Source organism: Rutidosis leptorrhynchoides, chromosome 2 (assembly GCF_046630445.1).
Source record: "Rutidosis leptorrhynchoides isolate AG116_Rl617_1_P2 chromosome 2, CSIRO_AGI_Rlap_v1, whole genome shotgun sequence".
In the NCBI taxonomy this organism is placed as follows: domain Eukaryota; kingdom Viridiplantae; phylum Streptophyta; class Magnoliopsida; order Asterales; family Asteraceae; genus Rutidosis; species Rutidosis leptorrhynchoides.
Genome location: NC_092334.1, coordinates 125,903,334 through 125,920,170, shown reverse-complemented (window position 1 = coordinate 125,920,170; position 16,837 = coordinate 125,903,334). Strand labels below are relative to the sequence as shown.

The window sequence follows — 16,837 nt, the reverse complement described above, 5'->3', positions numbered from 1 at the left end:
CAATATTATAATATTATATATTTAATTTAATTAATCACTATTTAAAAGTCAATATTAAATTAAACTACATCTAAACTACATCTTATTAATAATAATATATTTTAATAATTATAATTATAACAGTAGTAAAGAAAGATGATTGTTAAAAAATTAAAATAAAAAACAGAAAAAATCACAATTAAAGGAAAAAGTAGACAGACAGAGAAAGAAAACCGAAACCAGACACAGGGTGTGAAATATATGTACACATACGTAATGATACATACATACTTATGATATAAAGAAAGATCCATTACAAAGATAAATTTGTTAAGTTATAGGGTAAAAAGAACCCTTAAAAAACCTCATCTTTCACTCACTATATAACCCGATCGGGTAGCCCAATTTGTTAAGATTTTACCCTTTTCCTGTTTCTTAAAATCTGTGTGTAAAGTGTTGATAAATTATACATATATATATTTCTATATTTGTAAAGTTACTTTATATATAAATTGTATTTGTGTTTACAATGGAGATGCAGCAACCCGATCCCGTTACAAAATGGAGCCCATCTGGCGACCAAATAGGGTTGGAAGGTAAGTAAAGTTTACATTTTTTATGATTCTAATTTTGGGAATTTGGTTTGAATTTGAGTGTTGTAAATGTGAATTTGGAAATTGGGTATTGTTTAATTTGATTGAAAATGCAGAACCCATGTGGCAATTAGGGTTAGGAGATGAGTCTGAATCATATCCCGAAAGACCAGATGAAGCTGATTGTATCTATTATTTGAGAACCGGGTTTTGTGGGTACGGTTCTAGGTGCCGGTTCAACCATCCTCGTGATCGTGGCTCGGTAAAGTTGTAAACTTTTTGCATTTTGGTGATTTGTTGTGTGTTTTTATATGATCATTTTGTAGGTTTCCTAAAAAGGAAAGTTTTTCTTAGAGTTCAACAATTTGGGCATTGGATCTTTGAATTCAATTTTCTTGATTTCCTGTTTTACTCAAATTTGTACTCACAAATTGTTATTAATTGTTCAGGTTATTGGAGCTTTTAGGGGTAGTGGAGGGGAGTATCCAGAACGAATTGGTCAGCCTGTATGTCAGGTATTTTTTTTGAAATACATCTAAAAATCTAAATTTTAGAATTTGAAAGTTGAAAGATTGCTATTATAATAATGTTGAGGGACTAGATGAATGTAAATTAAGATTTTCAATTTTGCTATTCATAAGTCCGAATTTATCGATGCTTCCAAACTTGAAGTTGCTTGATGCATGTTCATGTTAAAAATGGATTCTTTATCAAATTCTATAATGTTGGTGACAAAAGAATGGCAGTATGCTATGGTAACCTATTTCCTTATGTTATACAGTATCATGTTGTTCAATAGATCTTAAATTTTAAGTTTGCTGCTGCTAGCATGTTCGTCTTTTTCTGTATTTCCAAATTGGAAATGTTACTCTATTTGTTTGCACAACATCTGTGTACAAATTGCTTTTTATCCATTAATTCATGTGCAATATAAAAAATGTGTTATTTAAACTAGTGACACTTCATCATGATATAAAAAGATTGAGACCAAAGTTTTTTTGAAAATGATTGGTTGATGTTAGAGGGCCTTAAACAATGCATGTGCACTAAAGTTATAAAACTTAAAATTATGTTTGAAGTACTCTATGCATGTTAATAGACAAGCTGCATAAAATTATAATATCTGAAAGGTACCATCTTGCTAATCAACAATGTACTTTATATTATCTGAAAATATTTGAACTTTGTGACACATTTCCAGTATTATATGCGAACTGGGATGTGTAAATTTGGGATGTCGTGCAAGTATCACCATCCTCGACAAGGAATTGGATCGTCAACTGCTGTCGCACTTAATGTATCTGGATATCCACTTCGTCCGGTCAGTTTTTTTCTTTTAGATCAATTGCTTTAATTGTGGTGAATCGCTTATCTTTTGTATCTTAGTAAAAAAAAATTTAATGTTCTTTTTTGTTGTTTTTCACAGGGTGAAAAAGAGTGTACTTATTATGTAAAAACAGGACAATGTAAGTTTGGTGCCACCTGTAAATTTCACCATCCTCAGCCAGCTGGCGTGGTACCATCACCGCCGCTACCACCACTCTCAGGAGGATTATTGTCTCCCATGCCGCCTTCTGCTATTTACCCGAGCGTGCAACCGTCTTCTCAACCGTACGGTGTATTTGCCAGTAACTGGCCTGTTGCAAGGCCTCCACTCGTACCCGGTTCCTATCTGCCAGGGAACTATGGTCCGGTGTTGGTCCCGCCTGGAATGGTTCCATATCCCGGTTGGAATCCTTACCAGGTATGCCATTTTCGATACGTTTTTAAAAATTTGATTTTTTTCTTTCTTCTTTTCTTTGAAGTTGTAGTAATCAGATTATTATACTGTTTGTATAATTATATACCGCAGGCACCTGTACATACGGCAGCCTCTCCTAGTGCACAGCCTATTCTTGGAGGAGGGCCTGCATACGCAATGACTCAATTATCTCCTTCGGCCCATTCATACCCTTTGACTAAAAGTCAAAAGGAGCATGCGTTTCCGCAAAGACCCGGTGAACCTGAATGTCAATATTACATGAAGACTGGGGATTGTAAATTTGGTTCCTCGTGTAGATACCATCATCCACCAGAATGGACTGTACAAAACACAAATTTTGGGCTTAGCCCAATGGGCCTTCCTCTCCGTCTCGTAAGTATCTTCATTCTTTTAAGACTTTATTGCAACGTATATGACTTAGTTATGGCTACTGTGGTTAAAGTTTTTGTATATTATGGTATTTAATATTTAATATTTTATATTATTGTTTGAGCATGCTTTGATTTGCCTGTTTATATAAGATTGCTTTGCAAAGTTGCTCTTAATAAAGATTGGTGGGTAATAGTTTAGACTATAGGTAGCAAAATGGGGCGGGTCAGGAGGGTTGGGTTGATAAAAAAAAGTACCTTTCTTGTTTCCATTTTATATTAAAACTATATTATTGTATTAAACTTGTTAATCATATTTCTCATGTTTCAGGGTGCACCTGTATGTTCACATTACGCTCAAAACGGGGTCTGTAAATTTGGGCCATCGTGCAAATTTGATCACCCAATGGGAACACTAAGTTATAGCCCATCTGCATCTTCACTAGCCGATATGCCTGTTGCACCCTACCCTGTTGGCTCGTACGTTGGTACTTTAGCACCATCTTCCTCCTCATCAGAACTAAGGCCTGGGCCCACTTCCGGTTCTAATACGGATCACGTCTCGACCACCATGCCAAGTGGGTCAAGTTTCTCAAAAAGCATGCAAATTTCTCAATCAAGTGGTAGCACTAGTAGCACCCACACAAACTGAGCACAAATTGGCACAACACTTCATCCTTTTTCTGTTTTTTTAATTTTTTTTTTCTTTTTGTTGTGAAAATGTGAGACCTTTGATTAGGACCCAAGTTCCTTTTTAGTCACTCGAACGGTTCGATGACAAGGTCTAGCATTTGTATCCGCGTGTTCATATATTTATATGGCATTCGTCTGCATATTTGAATAAGCCATATTTGAACCCTAGAAACATTTAGGAAAATCGTCTCATTTTCCCAAATTTTTAGCTCATTAAATAGAAGGAAAAAACATCCCGAGATTTGTATCTGCTGTAAAACTTTTTCGTTGCGAAAAAGATTAAACCAAGTTTTCGTTTTTGTTGTTGTTAATGGATTAAGAGATGATATTCCATTCCATCGTTTTACATCAGTATTCAAGATTTATTTGAGATTAGAAATATTTCTTTGTTGTTCCCGATTAATCGTCTTACATTAGTATTCAAGAATCAAGATTCGATCATTCGGTGAAGTTTCATTGTGATTTTTATACACAAGAATTTTTCTTGTATGCGATACACATGTAAAATCAAACGAAAGAATAGATAGTAATTATTTTTTAAACGTAAATCCTATATTGGTATACTTAGACTGTTTTTAATTGTGGCAGTAACGTCAAAGTCAAATGATGTACTTTGGCAAGGTGAAGTTTTTTAAATTTGAGTGTTAAAATATTGTGGTGGTGATGTGGTAAAATATTATTGGTAGTTGGATATAAAATATATTATTAATTAATGATATATAAAAATATTTGGTGAAATCTGATTGGCCCATCAAAATTTGACAACTTTTTTCCTTTCGTCAGATTTGTGACTGACGCCCCATTCTGTCAAATTTTGACGCCCCGTTAGGGGTGCTAGCGGCGTCAAAGAGGTGATACATGGGATTCCACGTAATTTGACGGATAAAAGTGACGTGGGGTTAAAACCAACCTTAATGATTCATTATTAATTTTAAAATGATGGAATCTCGCAGTACAAAAAGTACTTTTGTGCGTCACGTAAAGCTTATTGTTTGTTCACAAAAAAGGGGCAATGATAAATCCATCATTGAAAATGATTAATCTACTAAAATGTTGTATTAACAAGTTGTACAATATAATTTATTATTTCACAGTTTTGATGAATTTATCATTTTGGATGTTGGATATATCATTACTTCATAATGATTCATAATGATTGATTGTTAATTTTTAAGTGACAATAATCTAATTAACGGCATCGTATTGGTTACATTTCAAAAATCATAATAAAGGTACAACATCACGTACTTCTCATTTGTAGGTTCTCTTTCCCCAAAATAGTAAATTCGAGACTTTAACACAAATTTGTAAGGATGCTTTTGTTATTAGAATTGTACGCAGAATTGAACAATTGATCTTGTAAATGCAGTGAAGTAAGATGTGGGGTAATTGTTGATTTTTCTTTTTCTTTTTTTTCTTTTTTTATTTCTCTCCAATATTACAAGTGGGAATCATGGGTATGCACCCCATGACTTAATTCTGTTGAGGAAATCAAGCAAGCACTCAAGATACTCTTTGACTCCCTAACCGTTCCATAATTCTCGGAGGTGGGTGTTGACCGTATCGGATCAATACAGTATGTCGCCAAGTAATAACAAATCAAGGATACTTGATTCCTATCATAACTACTTTTTATTGCTAGCGTTTAATATAATTTCATCTCAGCATTCCAAATCCGATAAAAGATTTAACAAAGAAACTTTTTTATTGCAACTTATATAAGATAGCTTAAAGTAATTTAAAAGGATGCAGCTAATTAAAGTACCTGTTTGAAACTTGGTCAATTTTTGTTTGTAACCTTATATTCTAGCAAAATGATGCACATTTACCTTCGAAAACACTATTAAACTGTTAAAATACATCACCTGCCATTTATTTATTCCAGTTTTTCAAAAACAAAGTTTCTCTAATTTGACATTCAGGTGTAAACTAAGTTGCAAATAGCATAATGGCCTAATTTTTAGTTACTGTTCAAATACTAATTAATTGTAAAAACATATATAAACCATGTTATCCTCAGAAGACCCTCTGCACATGGCTTCTAGTTAGCAAAGGAGGAATGACATGTAAAACACAAAAGGCTCGATTCAATTAAACTCTTAAAAAACTAAATAAAAACAAATCATCAAGAAAAGCCAAAATAAATACAAGCTATTGTACACCTAAAAGTACTAATATCTCACATTTACATGGTTAAAGCTAAAAAACATGAAACATCATAGTGTGTGACCATATGTGCAGAAGAAACATATTACTACGAATTTATTAGGGCGGACGCTTACTTCACTTTACCAACAAGCTTAAACTGATTGTTATCTTTCTTCAGCCAAATTGTGGACCGGGTTCTCTTCACATTATCAACAAAAAGACGATGCCTGCCATCAAATATACAATAACTTGAGCTAAACAGCAAGTTCATTTATCCAACCATTAAAAAAAATATCGGCCAACAGCTGAATTATACACCATTTTTTGTGTGTGTGTGTGTGTGTGTATGTGTATACTAGAGGGCCCACCTTTCGTATTCCAGCCTTTGGGTGACAATGCCATTGAGTAGAAGCTCTGAACTATAGATTGCTGCTCCTGTAGGCGATCGAAAAATGTTCAGCTAATATTCATATATGCAATAAATCTATTATAGGTACCAAAAAAGTATTAAATAATGAGTATTTAAACCTTTTTCAAGAAAAGGCGAACAGACTGTGTAATCTTCTTCGCATGATAGAATCAGATATTTCTCGGGAAGTTTATCATCCTTCAGTCCACTTCTGTTCATCCGCTCAACCGCCTGAAAATTAAAATTTGCATCTCTCTTAATCAAAACAATTATTATGTGAACATATTACAATTTTTTGCAAGTATTACGCACCAAACCATGAACGGCTTTAACCAAGCTTGATAATATCTCTTTACCAGGCTTTGTATTTGGTGTGATCAAGACTTTGAACCCCTACATAAAAAAAATAAACTTTATCAAAGAAAGATACATAACAATTAACATAAAGCATACATAGAACAAACTAGTGTAGTACCTTTAGAAGTGGTTTTAGGCGTGCACGTGCTAATGAAGCTGGAAGATTAAAACCAAATTCTTTTTCCTTCTTAGCATCTCTCAGTATGAAGTTTTTTTCATCGATGTGACAACAAGCTTGTCCACAGCTCTCGAGCCATTGATGTGTAACAACTGGTTTCCCAAGAGCAATTGCTTCAAGCATATTTCTTGTACGTACAAAATCATCTGCTATAAAATGTGTTGCATCTGACATTGATGATGTTTCTGATGCCCCCAATCGAGATAAAATCTGTGATCCATGATCGTTTGCAATCCATAAATAAAAAAATATGATTCAAGATTGATCTACCTACTACATTGCTCATGTATTCTCATTGTAAGACTTCTATCTCATTCAAAAAACAAAACAAAAAAAGGTACAAAAGAGTCCCAATCCAACCCTACCTGACCCGTTTGAACCAATTTTACCCACAACCCGTTAACCAACCTGACCCGGTTGGACCCGTTTAACAATTTACCCATTTCAACCCAAAACTGGTTTAACCCATTACCCAACCCGACCCACTTTGACCAGTTACCCAATCTGACCTGTTTAACAATCTGACCCATTTCAGCCCAAAATCGTTTTGACGCGTTACCCAAACCGGCCCAACCTGACCCGTTTGCAAGATAAAGTAAAAAAAAACAAAACCTTTTTTTGCTGTTTCATTATATCTCCATCTAAGTGACGGCTGAACAGAACACAGATCAAAGAAACATCTTTCCTTTTTCTTGAATCTTTGTTTGGAGACAGGATCGCTGTTCCTGCAGGAGATAAGCTCATAACTTCTTTAATAAGAGAAGATCTCCTACAAGACTGCTTAAGATACTCGTCTCCTATGCAGATTGGAGACGATTCCTTCAAAGGGGTCCCACGACTAACAGGAGTAGTACATGCTGAACGACTTGGTTCAACCCTTTCGTTACTTTTTCCATGAACAGAGTGATGATTGATAACACCAGATATTTTTTCTTGCTCGGTCAACATAGCAGCTTTTGACCTTGTTGATCTAGAGACAGATTGGGCACCAAGTTGTCTTGCAGATGGTAACGTCGGACGGGTTCTTTTTCCTTTAGGATGAGATCCAGTAAGTACATGATCATTTGAAGCATCCTTAACCTTTTCAAACTCGTTATCTTTCACGGACTGTCTTGTTCGACGAGCTACAGGTGTAACATTTTGGATGCAATGTTTCTTGACTATTTGGTCAACAGCAACCAGAGCATCTACTGTGTCAACTTCTTTTCTTTTCAGAGACGTCTTTCCTCTTTTTTTCACAACATCAGACAACACGTCAAAATTTTCACTTTCTTTGGCAACAACGTTCTTCTTAGCAAATGACTTGGCCTGCTTTACTTCGTTTGACTGATCACTAATCCTCTTTGACTTGGATCGTGTTGTTCTCGAGGCTTGAATATTAGAAGAAGCCTTATGCGTTTGTTTGCAACTAGAATTGGCTTTAGTAGAATCACGAGCAGTTTCTTGTAACCCAAAGCAAAGGTCTTCCATTGCTTCAGCAGCCATTTGAGTGTCAAACCGAAACACTGTTGTTTCTTGAATATCCATGCCACCTGGCATATCTTTCGACTGTTTATCCAATTCATTAGTAAGATTTTTTATGAAAGTCGCATCCTTTATGCGTGTTCCTACACTTTTCTTTGATCTATTATTTTCTTGATTTTTACCCAACACCAATTTCGAGTCAGACTTTCCAAATTTTCTACCTTTTCCAGACGAAATGGACGATTTTACCCCCCGGCCTCCACTAGCAAAAAACGCTTCCTTATTTTTTCTGAAAAATTCACCTCCTTCATCTTCAAGATTATCATCCCAATCAAAAACCCTTACTTCATCAACAGCATTCATAAGACTGGCGCTTTTGGCAAATGTTCGAGTCCCTTTAGCACTTAAAACCGGCTTCGATTTGCCTCCAGTTGTCTTGTTCATGTCACGCTCGTTGTCACATTCAATATTGACTTTCAAAAAGTTATCCACAAAGTCAAGTGCGTTTGCTTGTGATGCATCCCCAGGTTCTTGAGAATCAATATAGCTTAACCCCGCAAACTCATTAGCTTCACAAGGGTCGGTACTTCCATTTTCTTCTTGAGTTTCATCAAGTACGTCCTCAGTAAAAAGTTTCCTTGCGATTGACCGACCAAATCTGCATCTATTTCCAGTTTCCGATTTATCAATTTGCTTGTCATGTATATCTTGTTCCTGTAATTGATCTTTTTCAGACAGTATTACTGTATGTTCAATATCAGGCTCTGAGCGTACAGTAAGACGTTGTGGACTCTTATTTCTTTGAGAAGTTTTGTTGCGTGCTGCAATGCCAGAAGCCCTAATAGATGCTGCACGAATTGAGGTAAACGTCTTGAAACCAATTCCTGTCAAGTGAATGACATAAGAAGCGTGTTAAAAAAAAATCAATAAAGATGAATCTGAGATATAAAAATGTCTTTTTCTTAGAAGTGACAGTTTCAATCCTTGTATTCTGGTTGTGTTAACCTTAACGGATGAAAAGGGTTTAATAATATTTCAGCTGATATGAAAGAGGTAAAGTAGTCCAAATGGAGCAAATTGGCTTAAATGCGCGACATGTTTCAATCCAGACCCGCTTTGCCTTATTACTTAATCTAGCCATATTGCCACATTTAAAATTTAACAACTACCTGAAGTATGCTGTTTACTCCTTCCATAATCTTTCTTCAAATTGTAATCCTGCAAATATCCCATATTCTGTGTATGTTTGATGTCTGCAAAGTTAGCACGTTCTTTACTACCACAATCTTCATCAGACAGATCAGAGTCATCCACTATTTCAGTCTTCTCAGTTCCTTCATTATCTGAAACATCAACTTCTTCAGTATCAAAATCAGTGAATAGTTGAGTTTCATTCTTGTCCGCAGAATCAGGAATGTCCATAACTTCAAATTCAGCATCAAAGTTCACAACTTGGGTTTCATCACCAAGGTTTAACAGTTGTGTTTCACCATCAGGATCCATTACTTGAGTTTCTAACGCGTCTTCTTCAAACATGACCGTGTCATTAAAAGGAACAGTACTTTGTAGATTGTCTAACTGGTCAGCACCATCACCCTTAAATTTATTACCTAGTACACAGAAGTTAAACCAATCATGAAATCGTTAATTAACTTATTTTAACTTATAACTGGTACTGGTATGAATCAGAAAGGCAATAACAGCATTCAAAGTGCAAGTTACCCGCATTTATGTTACAACAAGTTTTTTACTATTACCGCCTCTTAAACTACTTAGCTTAAGCAAGAACTCATCATAGTATACACCAAGCATGTACGCTAAAGTAACAAGCGATTAACTTTCAACAAAGTAACACTTCAAACCCATTAAGGACACTGACTAATATGAATCAAGAAGCCATATAACAGATAAAATTACACACTATATACATTTTAAACAACCTGACACTACAAACAAAAATGCACAAAAAATGGATATTGAAGGAAAATCAGATATTTTAAATAAATACTAGTCAATTATAAGTTAATTTTAATCCAATCACACTTTCATTAATCAAATCTTATGCACAGAAAAAAAAAAAAAAAAAAAAAGAACCCTAACTTAATTGCGTTTTAATTGACACATGTGTATGCATACAATCTTACCAGATTTTGAAGTTGCAGAGTCAGAAATCTGACTATCAAAGATTTGAGTCTCGTCAACGCCAAAATCCCAAGTACTACTATCCGATTCATTTAATTTGTTACCGTTATCATCATCATCACTACCCATATTATTATCTCACGTGCACAGTGTACTCGAAATTGAATTGTTAAATTTACAAAATTGGAAACTGGATGTTCAATTGGGGCTAGCGAGAGTGATGCGCTGTGCGAGTGGATTAGGATTAGGGTTAAGGTTTTTATTTTGGAAGTGGAGGGAAATTTGGGGAAAGTAATGAAATTGGGGCAAATTAAATCTGTTTTTAGAGGGAAAACTGAGCCCTAGTATTATTTTGCATGTGTGCATTTTTTCAGATCCGGGGTTTTCCAGTTTAACATTGAAATCATCCTTAAATGTCTAATAATGTTTCAAATTAGTTCCTGACTTAACTTTTGTTACACTCTCCGTTAGTCAAAAATACACGATTGGTCCCTAAAGTTTTTTAAAATATTGCAACAAAGATCTTCTTTATCATCTTCAAGATGAAACTTTAGAGTGAAATGAAACTTTAAAAATGATTGAATTGAATTGTCATAGATCCGAACTGAACAACTTTCAGATCTACTGCCTTTTAATATATCTAAAGTATCCATGCACATATTATTTCATTTAATTTATCCTACCCTAAAAAGTGACACAAAATTTATTTTAATTATTATTATTATTAGACTCATGTATCAGCACTCTTGCCTATACATCAAGTTTAGGAACTTTCCGGTGTGATTGTTGTTTTTCGTCCTCTCTCTTCTACCTCTTTTGCATATGTAATTTCTAGATTTATAGCATTTGTGTTAAACAATAAATCATCTAAAAATAAAATAAAAAAATGAAACAAATTGAAGATGTTAAATTGAAGAATACGTGCAATTTCCATTTAATCAATACTTGCAATTTTCAATTGAAGAAAGATCTGCAATCTCCTTTGTGAAGAAAAAAGCTCAAATTTGAAATTTGTTCGCATACATCTTTGTATATCTGCAAAAGAAGTAAAAAAGTCGTTAAAACCAAACACCATTATCAAAGAGTGTATGAACGTCTACAATTTGACACTACATTCTGTGAACGTCTAAAATTCGGTGAAAACGACATTGAATTTGCGAGTGAAACGACTCACGACAAAGAATGTATGCATGTCAGGGGAATATAAAATAATATACCAATATCCTATGAGATATTTAAATATGGCGGCGGCGGTGGTGGTGGTGGTGGTGGTGGTAATTATGATGCATGTAGTAATGATGGTGATAAAGATGATGGAGAGGATTGTGGGTGAAATTTTTAAGAAACTTCAGGAACCAATCGTGTATTAATGGAGAGTTTAACAGAAGTTAAGGCAGGGACTAATTTGGGACGTTAATTGGCATATAATGATGATTTATGCAGTTTTGTTAACACATGGACGATTTGGGCAAAAACCCACAAACACATGGACGATTTGGACAATTTTGTCTTCTTTTTTTTTAAAGCAAATAAATTTTCATTCCACAATTATAATACAAGGTTTACACACTACCTGCATGAAACAAGACAACATGCAGGCAACTAGTTCAGCAAAAATTTTGTACAAAAGTGATGCAAAGGTTGCATCAATACAAGCACACGAATTTACATAAGAAAAGTCGACGGACAATGAAGCCAATTATGCCAATCGATTTGTTTCCCTTTGATTCTTTTCGCGATTCACTCGAAGCTTTTGATTTGAATTTCGCTAAACTCCATTGGATCTGTCCATTCTTTGTTTTTGAAGAGCATTTGGTTTATATTTTTCCATATTTGGTAGGCACTAGTCCACATAACCACTTGCCACACAAGTTTACCCGCATCCGAGCAAGGTTGCCTCACGTTTCCTTGAAGAAGATCCTCGATGTTGCCATATGAGGTACTACCGAAACCCCACCAATCCTTGACTTTATTCCACACATCGTCTACTTTTTTGCACGAGATGAGTGTGTGATCTACCGTCTCGATATCGCCATCACACAATGGACAACGAACCGAGTGAAGGTCGATCCCCCATTTATATAGCTCCTTGCGTACCGGTAGACGTTTTTTCCTCGCCCTCCATATAAACACTCCCACTTTTTTTGGTACCAAGTTATTAATTAATGTTTCTTTCACGTCTGCGCACGCTTTCAACGTCTTTTCATCAATCAGTTTTGTTAGGTTTTTCGTTGTGAATGAACGATTCTTGCATCCACCCCAACCCCACGAGTCAGACATGTCGGGAGCCATTGTTACTGTGACGATCGCTCCAAATCCATATGGACGAACATGTCATTCATCGATTTCATTGCGAGGTATTTGACCTCTATATGATACGTTTCGTAAACATTGCATTCTTTTGAAAAGGCACACCATAAATGAATATTTAAATCAAGGGTTTTCGACATCTGATGATTTCTACATATAGACAATCACCGTAAATAATAGTTTACAATAGTACTTCCGTTGACAATGCAGTCAAAATAAGATACACGGTGATGATTTGGTGAATGCAACGTTTCCTTGAAAAATATGCCATGTAAGACTCCATGCACATAGCTTGTCTAACGTATAAGCAAACAGCGGAAGACTTCTAGGGAACCTGAGAATAAACATGCTAACAAGTGTCAACACAAAGGTTGGTGAGTTCATAGTTTTAATGTTTTGCATAATCTGTACATAAAGGTGGATCACAAGATTTCAGTTGTTTCATCTAGAAACGTTTATCAAAATATTCTACAAGATTGAGCACCCTGGTAATTAAACTTTAACGTTATAATAAGTACCCCTGTTTTAACATACATGCAACCAACATGTACAATACACGCAAACCAACATGTACTAAACTCAAATAGCATACGTCTGTTTTATAGTTCAGGCTAGGGTTTCTATACCTGGAACAGACGGGGATGTCAATCCCTATGGATCCATATACAATTATTCGCGCCCACCAGTCCATATCCTATGTACTGGCAGCTACTAGTTACCAAAGCTAAGGGATTTTCGGTTTAACTCAGTGTAGAATTTAGTATGTACTTGTGTCTTATTGCGTTTAAAATAAATTGCATGTATTCTCAGCCCAAAAATATTTAAAGTATTTAAAAAGGGAGACTATAAACTCACCTTAGCAGCACATAAAGTCGTTCACCGAAATGTGACCGAAACTCGGAATACCAAATAACCGTAGATCTCAACCTAAAGAACATATGTTGGTCAATAAATGTCTATCAAGCTAGGTCTGATCACAGTGTATCACAATCCTAATGCTCGAGATCGACATACAAAAGTTATCAAAAGTCATTTCAAAAGTCAATCTGACTCAATACTATAGTTGAATGATCAGGGCAATCGAAACATTTTAACATTTCACATAGTTTCCCAATTCTTGTAAAATTAAACTATAGTTTTTATAAGGCTTTAAAATATGATAAAACAATCAATTTTGACTATTGTTCAACAAAACAAGATGTGCCTTATATAGAAATTCATTTACTCGATTAGTAATATCTAAAATTCCAATTTATCAATCTCATAGACAAGTTGTTTAAATATTAATTTCAGATTCAAAAGCAATTCCAATTAACGTTGATCATAATTCAGTTGCCCATATCTTTTAATTCATTTATCGAAATTTCGCGATTTCTAAATGAAAAGTTATTAATTTTTCGTCAGCTTTCCAAAAACATGCATATCATATACCTTTTATCAGTAATATATGTATTTAATTCGTGATTCATCATAAACTGTTTAACGACGAAATTTAGCATACTAGCATGCATAAACATATATACTCGAGCACTGGACATGTATACACTATTAATATATAAAAGATAAGATATGAATGCTTACGTATCAATATTGTGATTCAATATTGCAGGAAAGTACGTAGACGCAACGGAGATGATAAACACTAGTTTGACTTACGAGCAATACCCCCGAATAATACCCATCACATCCTTAGCTATAACTCATAATTTCCTTAGCTCTATCCCGCTCGAAAAGCTTGTTTTGAAAATAACTTGCTCATGACCTCGTCGTAGTATTTTATGTATAATAATACTAATAATAATACTCCTAATTATAAGATTAATAATAATATTAATCTTAATAATAATAATAATAATAATAATAATAATAATAATAATAATTATAATTATAATTATAATTATAATTATAATAATAATAATATAAATATATATAAAGTGAGCAGAGAGATGTGAGGATATGTGGGTGTGTATTCGAGCAAAAACGAATTCAATTTATAGATCAGTCCTGAAATCTGACCCCATGCGATCGCATGGGTTTTATGCCTATTTCTCATGCGATCGCATGGCCCCAAAATTCAGCTCACAATTTTTTTGTTTTCTTGTTTGTCGACATATTATTATTATATATATATAATATATATATAATTTATATTAATTATATATATATTATATTATATTCATGTACATAGTTGACTTGTAATTTTAGGTCCGTTGACTCGCACGTTGATACACGGTTTATGTCTCGGTTCCGGATTTTCGAACGTCCTTTCGTACATTTAGAAAACTTGTACTTTACGTTTCGTGATTCGCACCTTTGTCAAAATATAATCTTAAATTATCAATAAACTATATTACTCAAAGTATAACTTATACATTTGAGTAATTTGGTCATTTGCTTCTATAAATCAACTCCTCGTTGTTTATTAAAATATATTTAATAATATCGAAACGTTTTATATCTAATTCAATTCTATGCACTATCACATTGTAAAATATATATTTTCGTTTAGAAAAATATAAATTTGTATATAATATTTATTTATCAAACTGAACAATAAATGGGTGTTACTATTGTTTACAAAAATAATTTCGAACCTTAATATATATATACAATATATATAAATACTTTTTCTATACACGTTTCAAGTTATTTATATATCATATACAGTTAAAAAGGAAAGATTTCTCAAATCAAGGTGAATCTCTCAACAAAGATTTATCACAATACTTACGGGATTTATAATTGTTGAAATATTTACTAATCCAATCGTTGGTATTATCTTCTAATTTCGTAGATGAATATATTAAGCATATGTTGAGACAAATACGTTTAATGTAAAATATTATACATTTAATACTTTGTTCACGTTTTAAAGTTATAATATATATATACATATATATATTCATATCCATTTATATATTCGTTCGTGAATCGTCGAGCATAGTCAAAAGGGTAATTGAATGTATGAACATAGTTCCAAAATTTTCGAGACTCAACATTACAAACTTTGCTTATCGTGTCGGAATCATATAAAGATTAAGTTTAAATTTGGTCGAAAATTTTCGGGTTGTCACAGTTACTGACTTGACTAGCTCATCTAAATCCACCAACTCACCTGCAACCCGACCCGAGGGGGGCCTTGTCCACGACCAGTTTGCTGTTGCTTTTCCGTCACTCCAAATAATTCGCTCACTAATTTTTGCCTCCATGTTTGAATCTAGTCTCGATAACATTTTGAACTGAGTGAGATCATGGGATTAATGGGGTTTGGGATGAAATGGTGGAAATGGATTCTTACTTGTCTTCAATCGGCTACGGTTTCGGTCCTTGTAAATGGTTCCCCGACAAATGAGTTTAAACTCGAGCGAGGGGTGAGGCAAGGTGACCCCCTCTCACCCTTTCTTTTTATCCTAGCGGCGGAAGGGCTTAATTTCTTAACAAAAATGGCGGTTCAAGGTAACTTATTTGTAGGTGTGGAAGTGGGAAAAGACAAAGTACCTATCTCACATCTACAATATGCCGACGATACGATTTTCTTCGGTGATTGGTGCGAAAACAATCTCACAAACCTTATGAAGATTCTAAAATGCTTTGAGTTTACGTCGGGTCTTAAAATAAACCATTAAAAAAGCATACTTTACGGAGTGGGTGTTGAGAAGTCATCAATTGAAAATATGGCTCAAAAATTCGGTTGTAATGCGGATTCGTTTCCATTCACATACCTCGGTATCCCGGTTGGTGGAAAGATGAATAAACTAGAAAGTTGGACCCCGGTTATTTCTAAGTTTGAGAATCGTTTGTCGGATTGGAAAGCATGTTCGTTGTCTTAAGGTGGACGTTTGACCCTTGTGAAATCGGTGCTGAATAGTTTAGTGTTGTACTTTTTCTTGCTCCGCCATGTGTGATTTTTCATTTCTCTCGTTGAAAAAGATAATTATGCACATTCAGCAAAAATTGACAAGGTTTTTTTGGTTCGAGAGGTCAAATACTTTTAATTTGATTTACGTTGCTTAATCGGATTAATCCGCTACCATTTTTAAACTTTTTCCACCTGAGACTTATAGTTAAAATATCAAAATACCAATTACTAGGCTATATTGGGATAGTTAATCAACAACACATTCCTTAAACTTTTGTATATTTGTAGAACTCTTCGACTTTGAGGTTGTGAGTTCGAGTCGCATCGTTGACAAAAAAAAATGTATTTATGTGTTGTTGTGGGGTTGTTCTGTTAATTTTAAGAGTTATGCTCAATAAGTAAAAAAGAGACCCTTTATATACTATTTTTTATATATATGTGACTAAGTACAATAATACTGCAAAAAAATGTAATAATAGTTTTAAAACCTAATACATTAATGGAGAATAAAATATATATTGTTAGGTTATATTTTGAGCTCCTTTAGAATTTGAGTCATGTGCGATTGTACGCCA

General features: G+C 34.2%; 3 protein-coding genes across 6 annotated transcripts; 1 reads left to right on the top strand and 2 right to left on the bottom strand.

Moving 5' to 3' along the window:
• Positions 1–214: 214 nt before the first annotated feature.
• Positions 215–3,698, top strand: LOC139891360 (zinc finger CCCH domain-containing protein 34-like). Of its 3 annotated transcripts, none has more exons than XM_071874325.1 (8): positions 215–229; positions 521–575; positions 689–834; positions 1,022–1,087; positions 1,774–1,893; positions 1,999–2,316; positions 2,425–2,706; positions 3,034–3,698. In XM_071874325.1, exons 3-8 carry the CDS (start codon positions 694–696, stop codon positions 3,352–3,354), a joined length of 1,248 nt encoding a protein of 415 aa, XP_071730426.1. In that variant the 5' UTR covers positions 215–229; positions 521–575; positions 689–693; the 3' UTR covers positions 3,355–3,698. The 3 variants fall into 3 exon arrangements, with proteins under 3 accessions (XP_071730426.1, XP_071730424.1, XP_071730425.1); XM_071874324.1 differs by lacking the exon at positions 215–229 and adding an exon at positions 258–387; XM_071874323.1 differs by lacking the exon at positions 215–229 and having other exon boundaries at positions 254–575.
• A 1,784-nt stretch (positions 3,699–5,482) lies between these two features.
• Positions 5,483–10,415, bottom strand: LOC139891359 (uncharacterized). Of its 2 annotated transcripts, none has more exons than XM_071874320.1 (8): positions 10,096–10,415; positions 9,121–9,561; positions 7,100–8,835; positions 6,428–6,697; positions 6,265–6,345; positions 6,072–6,183; positions 5,912–5,978; positions 5,483–5,770 (listed from the first exon to the last, which is right to left on the bottom strand). In XM_071874320.1, the coding sequence occupies exons 1-8, from the start codon at positions 10,220–10,222 to the stop codon at positions 5,674–5,676; spliced, it is 2,931 nt and encodes a 976-aa protein (XP_071730421.1). In that variant the 5' UTR covers positions 10,223–10,415; the 3' UTR covers positions 5,483–5,673. The 2 variants fall into 2 exon arrangements, with proteins under 2 accessions (XP_071730421.1, XP_071730422.1); XM_071874321.1 differs by having other exon boundaries at positions 6,097–6,183.
• A 1,418-nt stretch (positions 10,416–11,833) lies between these two features.
• On the bottom strand, positions 11,834–12,385 carry LOC139888245 (uncharacterized). The gene has a single exon (XM_071871268.1). The coding sequence runs from the start codon at positions 12,383–12,385 to the stop codon at positions 11,834–11,836; it is 552 nt and encodes a 183-aa protein (XP_071727369.1).
• Positions 12,386–16,837: the final 4,452 nt, after the last annotated feature.

Bases quoted from the DNA above. Each gene is read 5' to 3' on its own strand.
- LOC139891359 (XM_071874320.1), bottom strand. From the start codon at position 10,222: ATGGGTAGTGATGATGATGATAACGGTAACAAATTAAATGAATCGGAT. The intron at 6,184-6,264 runs GTGCGTAATACT...TTTAATTTTCAG, and splicing joins TTAAAGCCGTTCATGGTTTG to GCGGTTGAGCGGATGAACAG. The intron at 5,771-5,911 runs GTGGGCCCTCTA...ATTTGATGGCAG, and splicing joins CAAAGGCTGGAATACGAAAG to GCATCGTCTTTTTGTTGATA.
- LOC139888245 (XM_071871268.1), bottom strand. From the start codon at position 12,385: ATGGCTCCCGACATGTCTGACTCGTGGGGTTGGGGTGGATGCAAGAAT.
- LOC139891360 (XM_071874323.1), top strand. From the start codon at position 509: ATGGAGATGCAGCAACCCGATCCCGTTACAAAATGGAGCCCATCTGGC. The intron at 835-1,021 runs GTAAAGTTGTAA...TTAATTGTTCAG, and splicing joins ATCCTCGTGATCGTGGCTCG to GTTATTGGAGCTTTTAGGGG. The intron at 2,317-2,424 runs GTATGCCATTTT...TATATACCGCAG, and splicing joins CCGGTTGGAATCCTTACCAG to GCACCTGTACATACGGCAGC.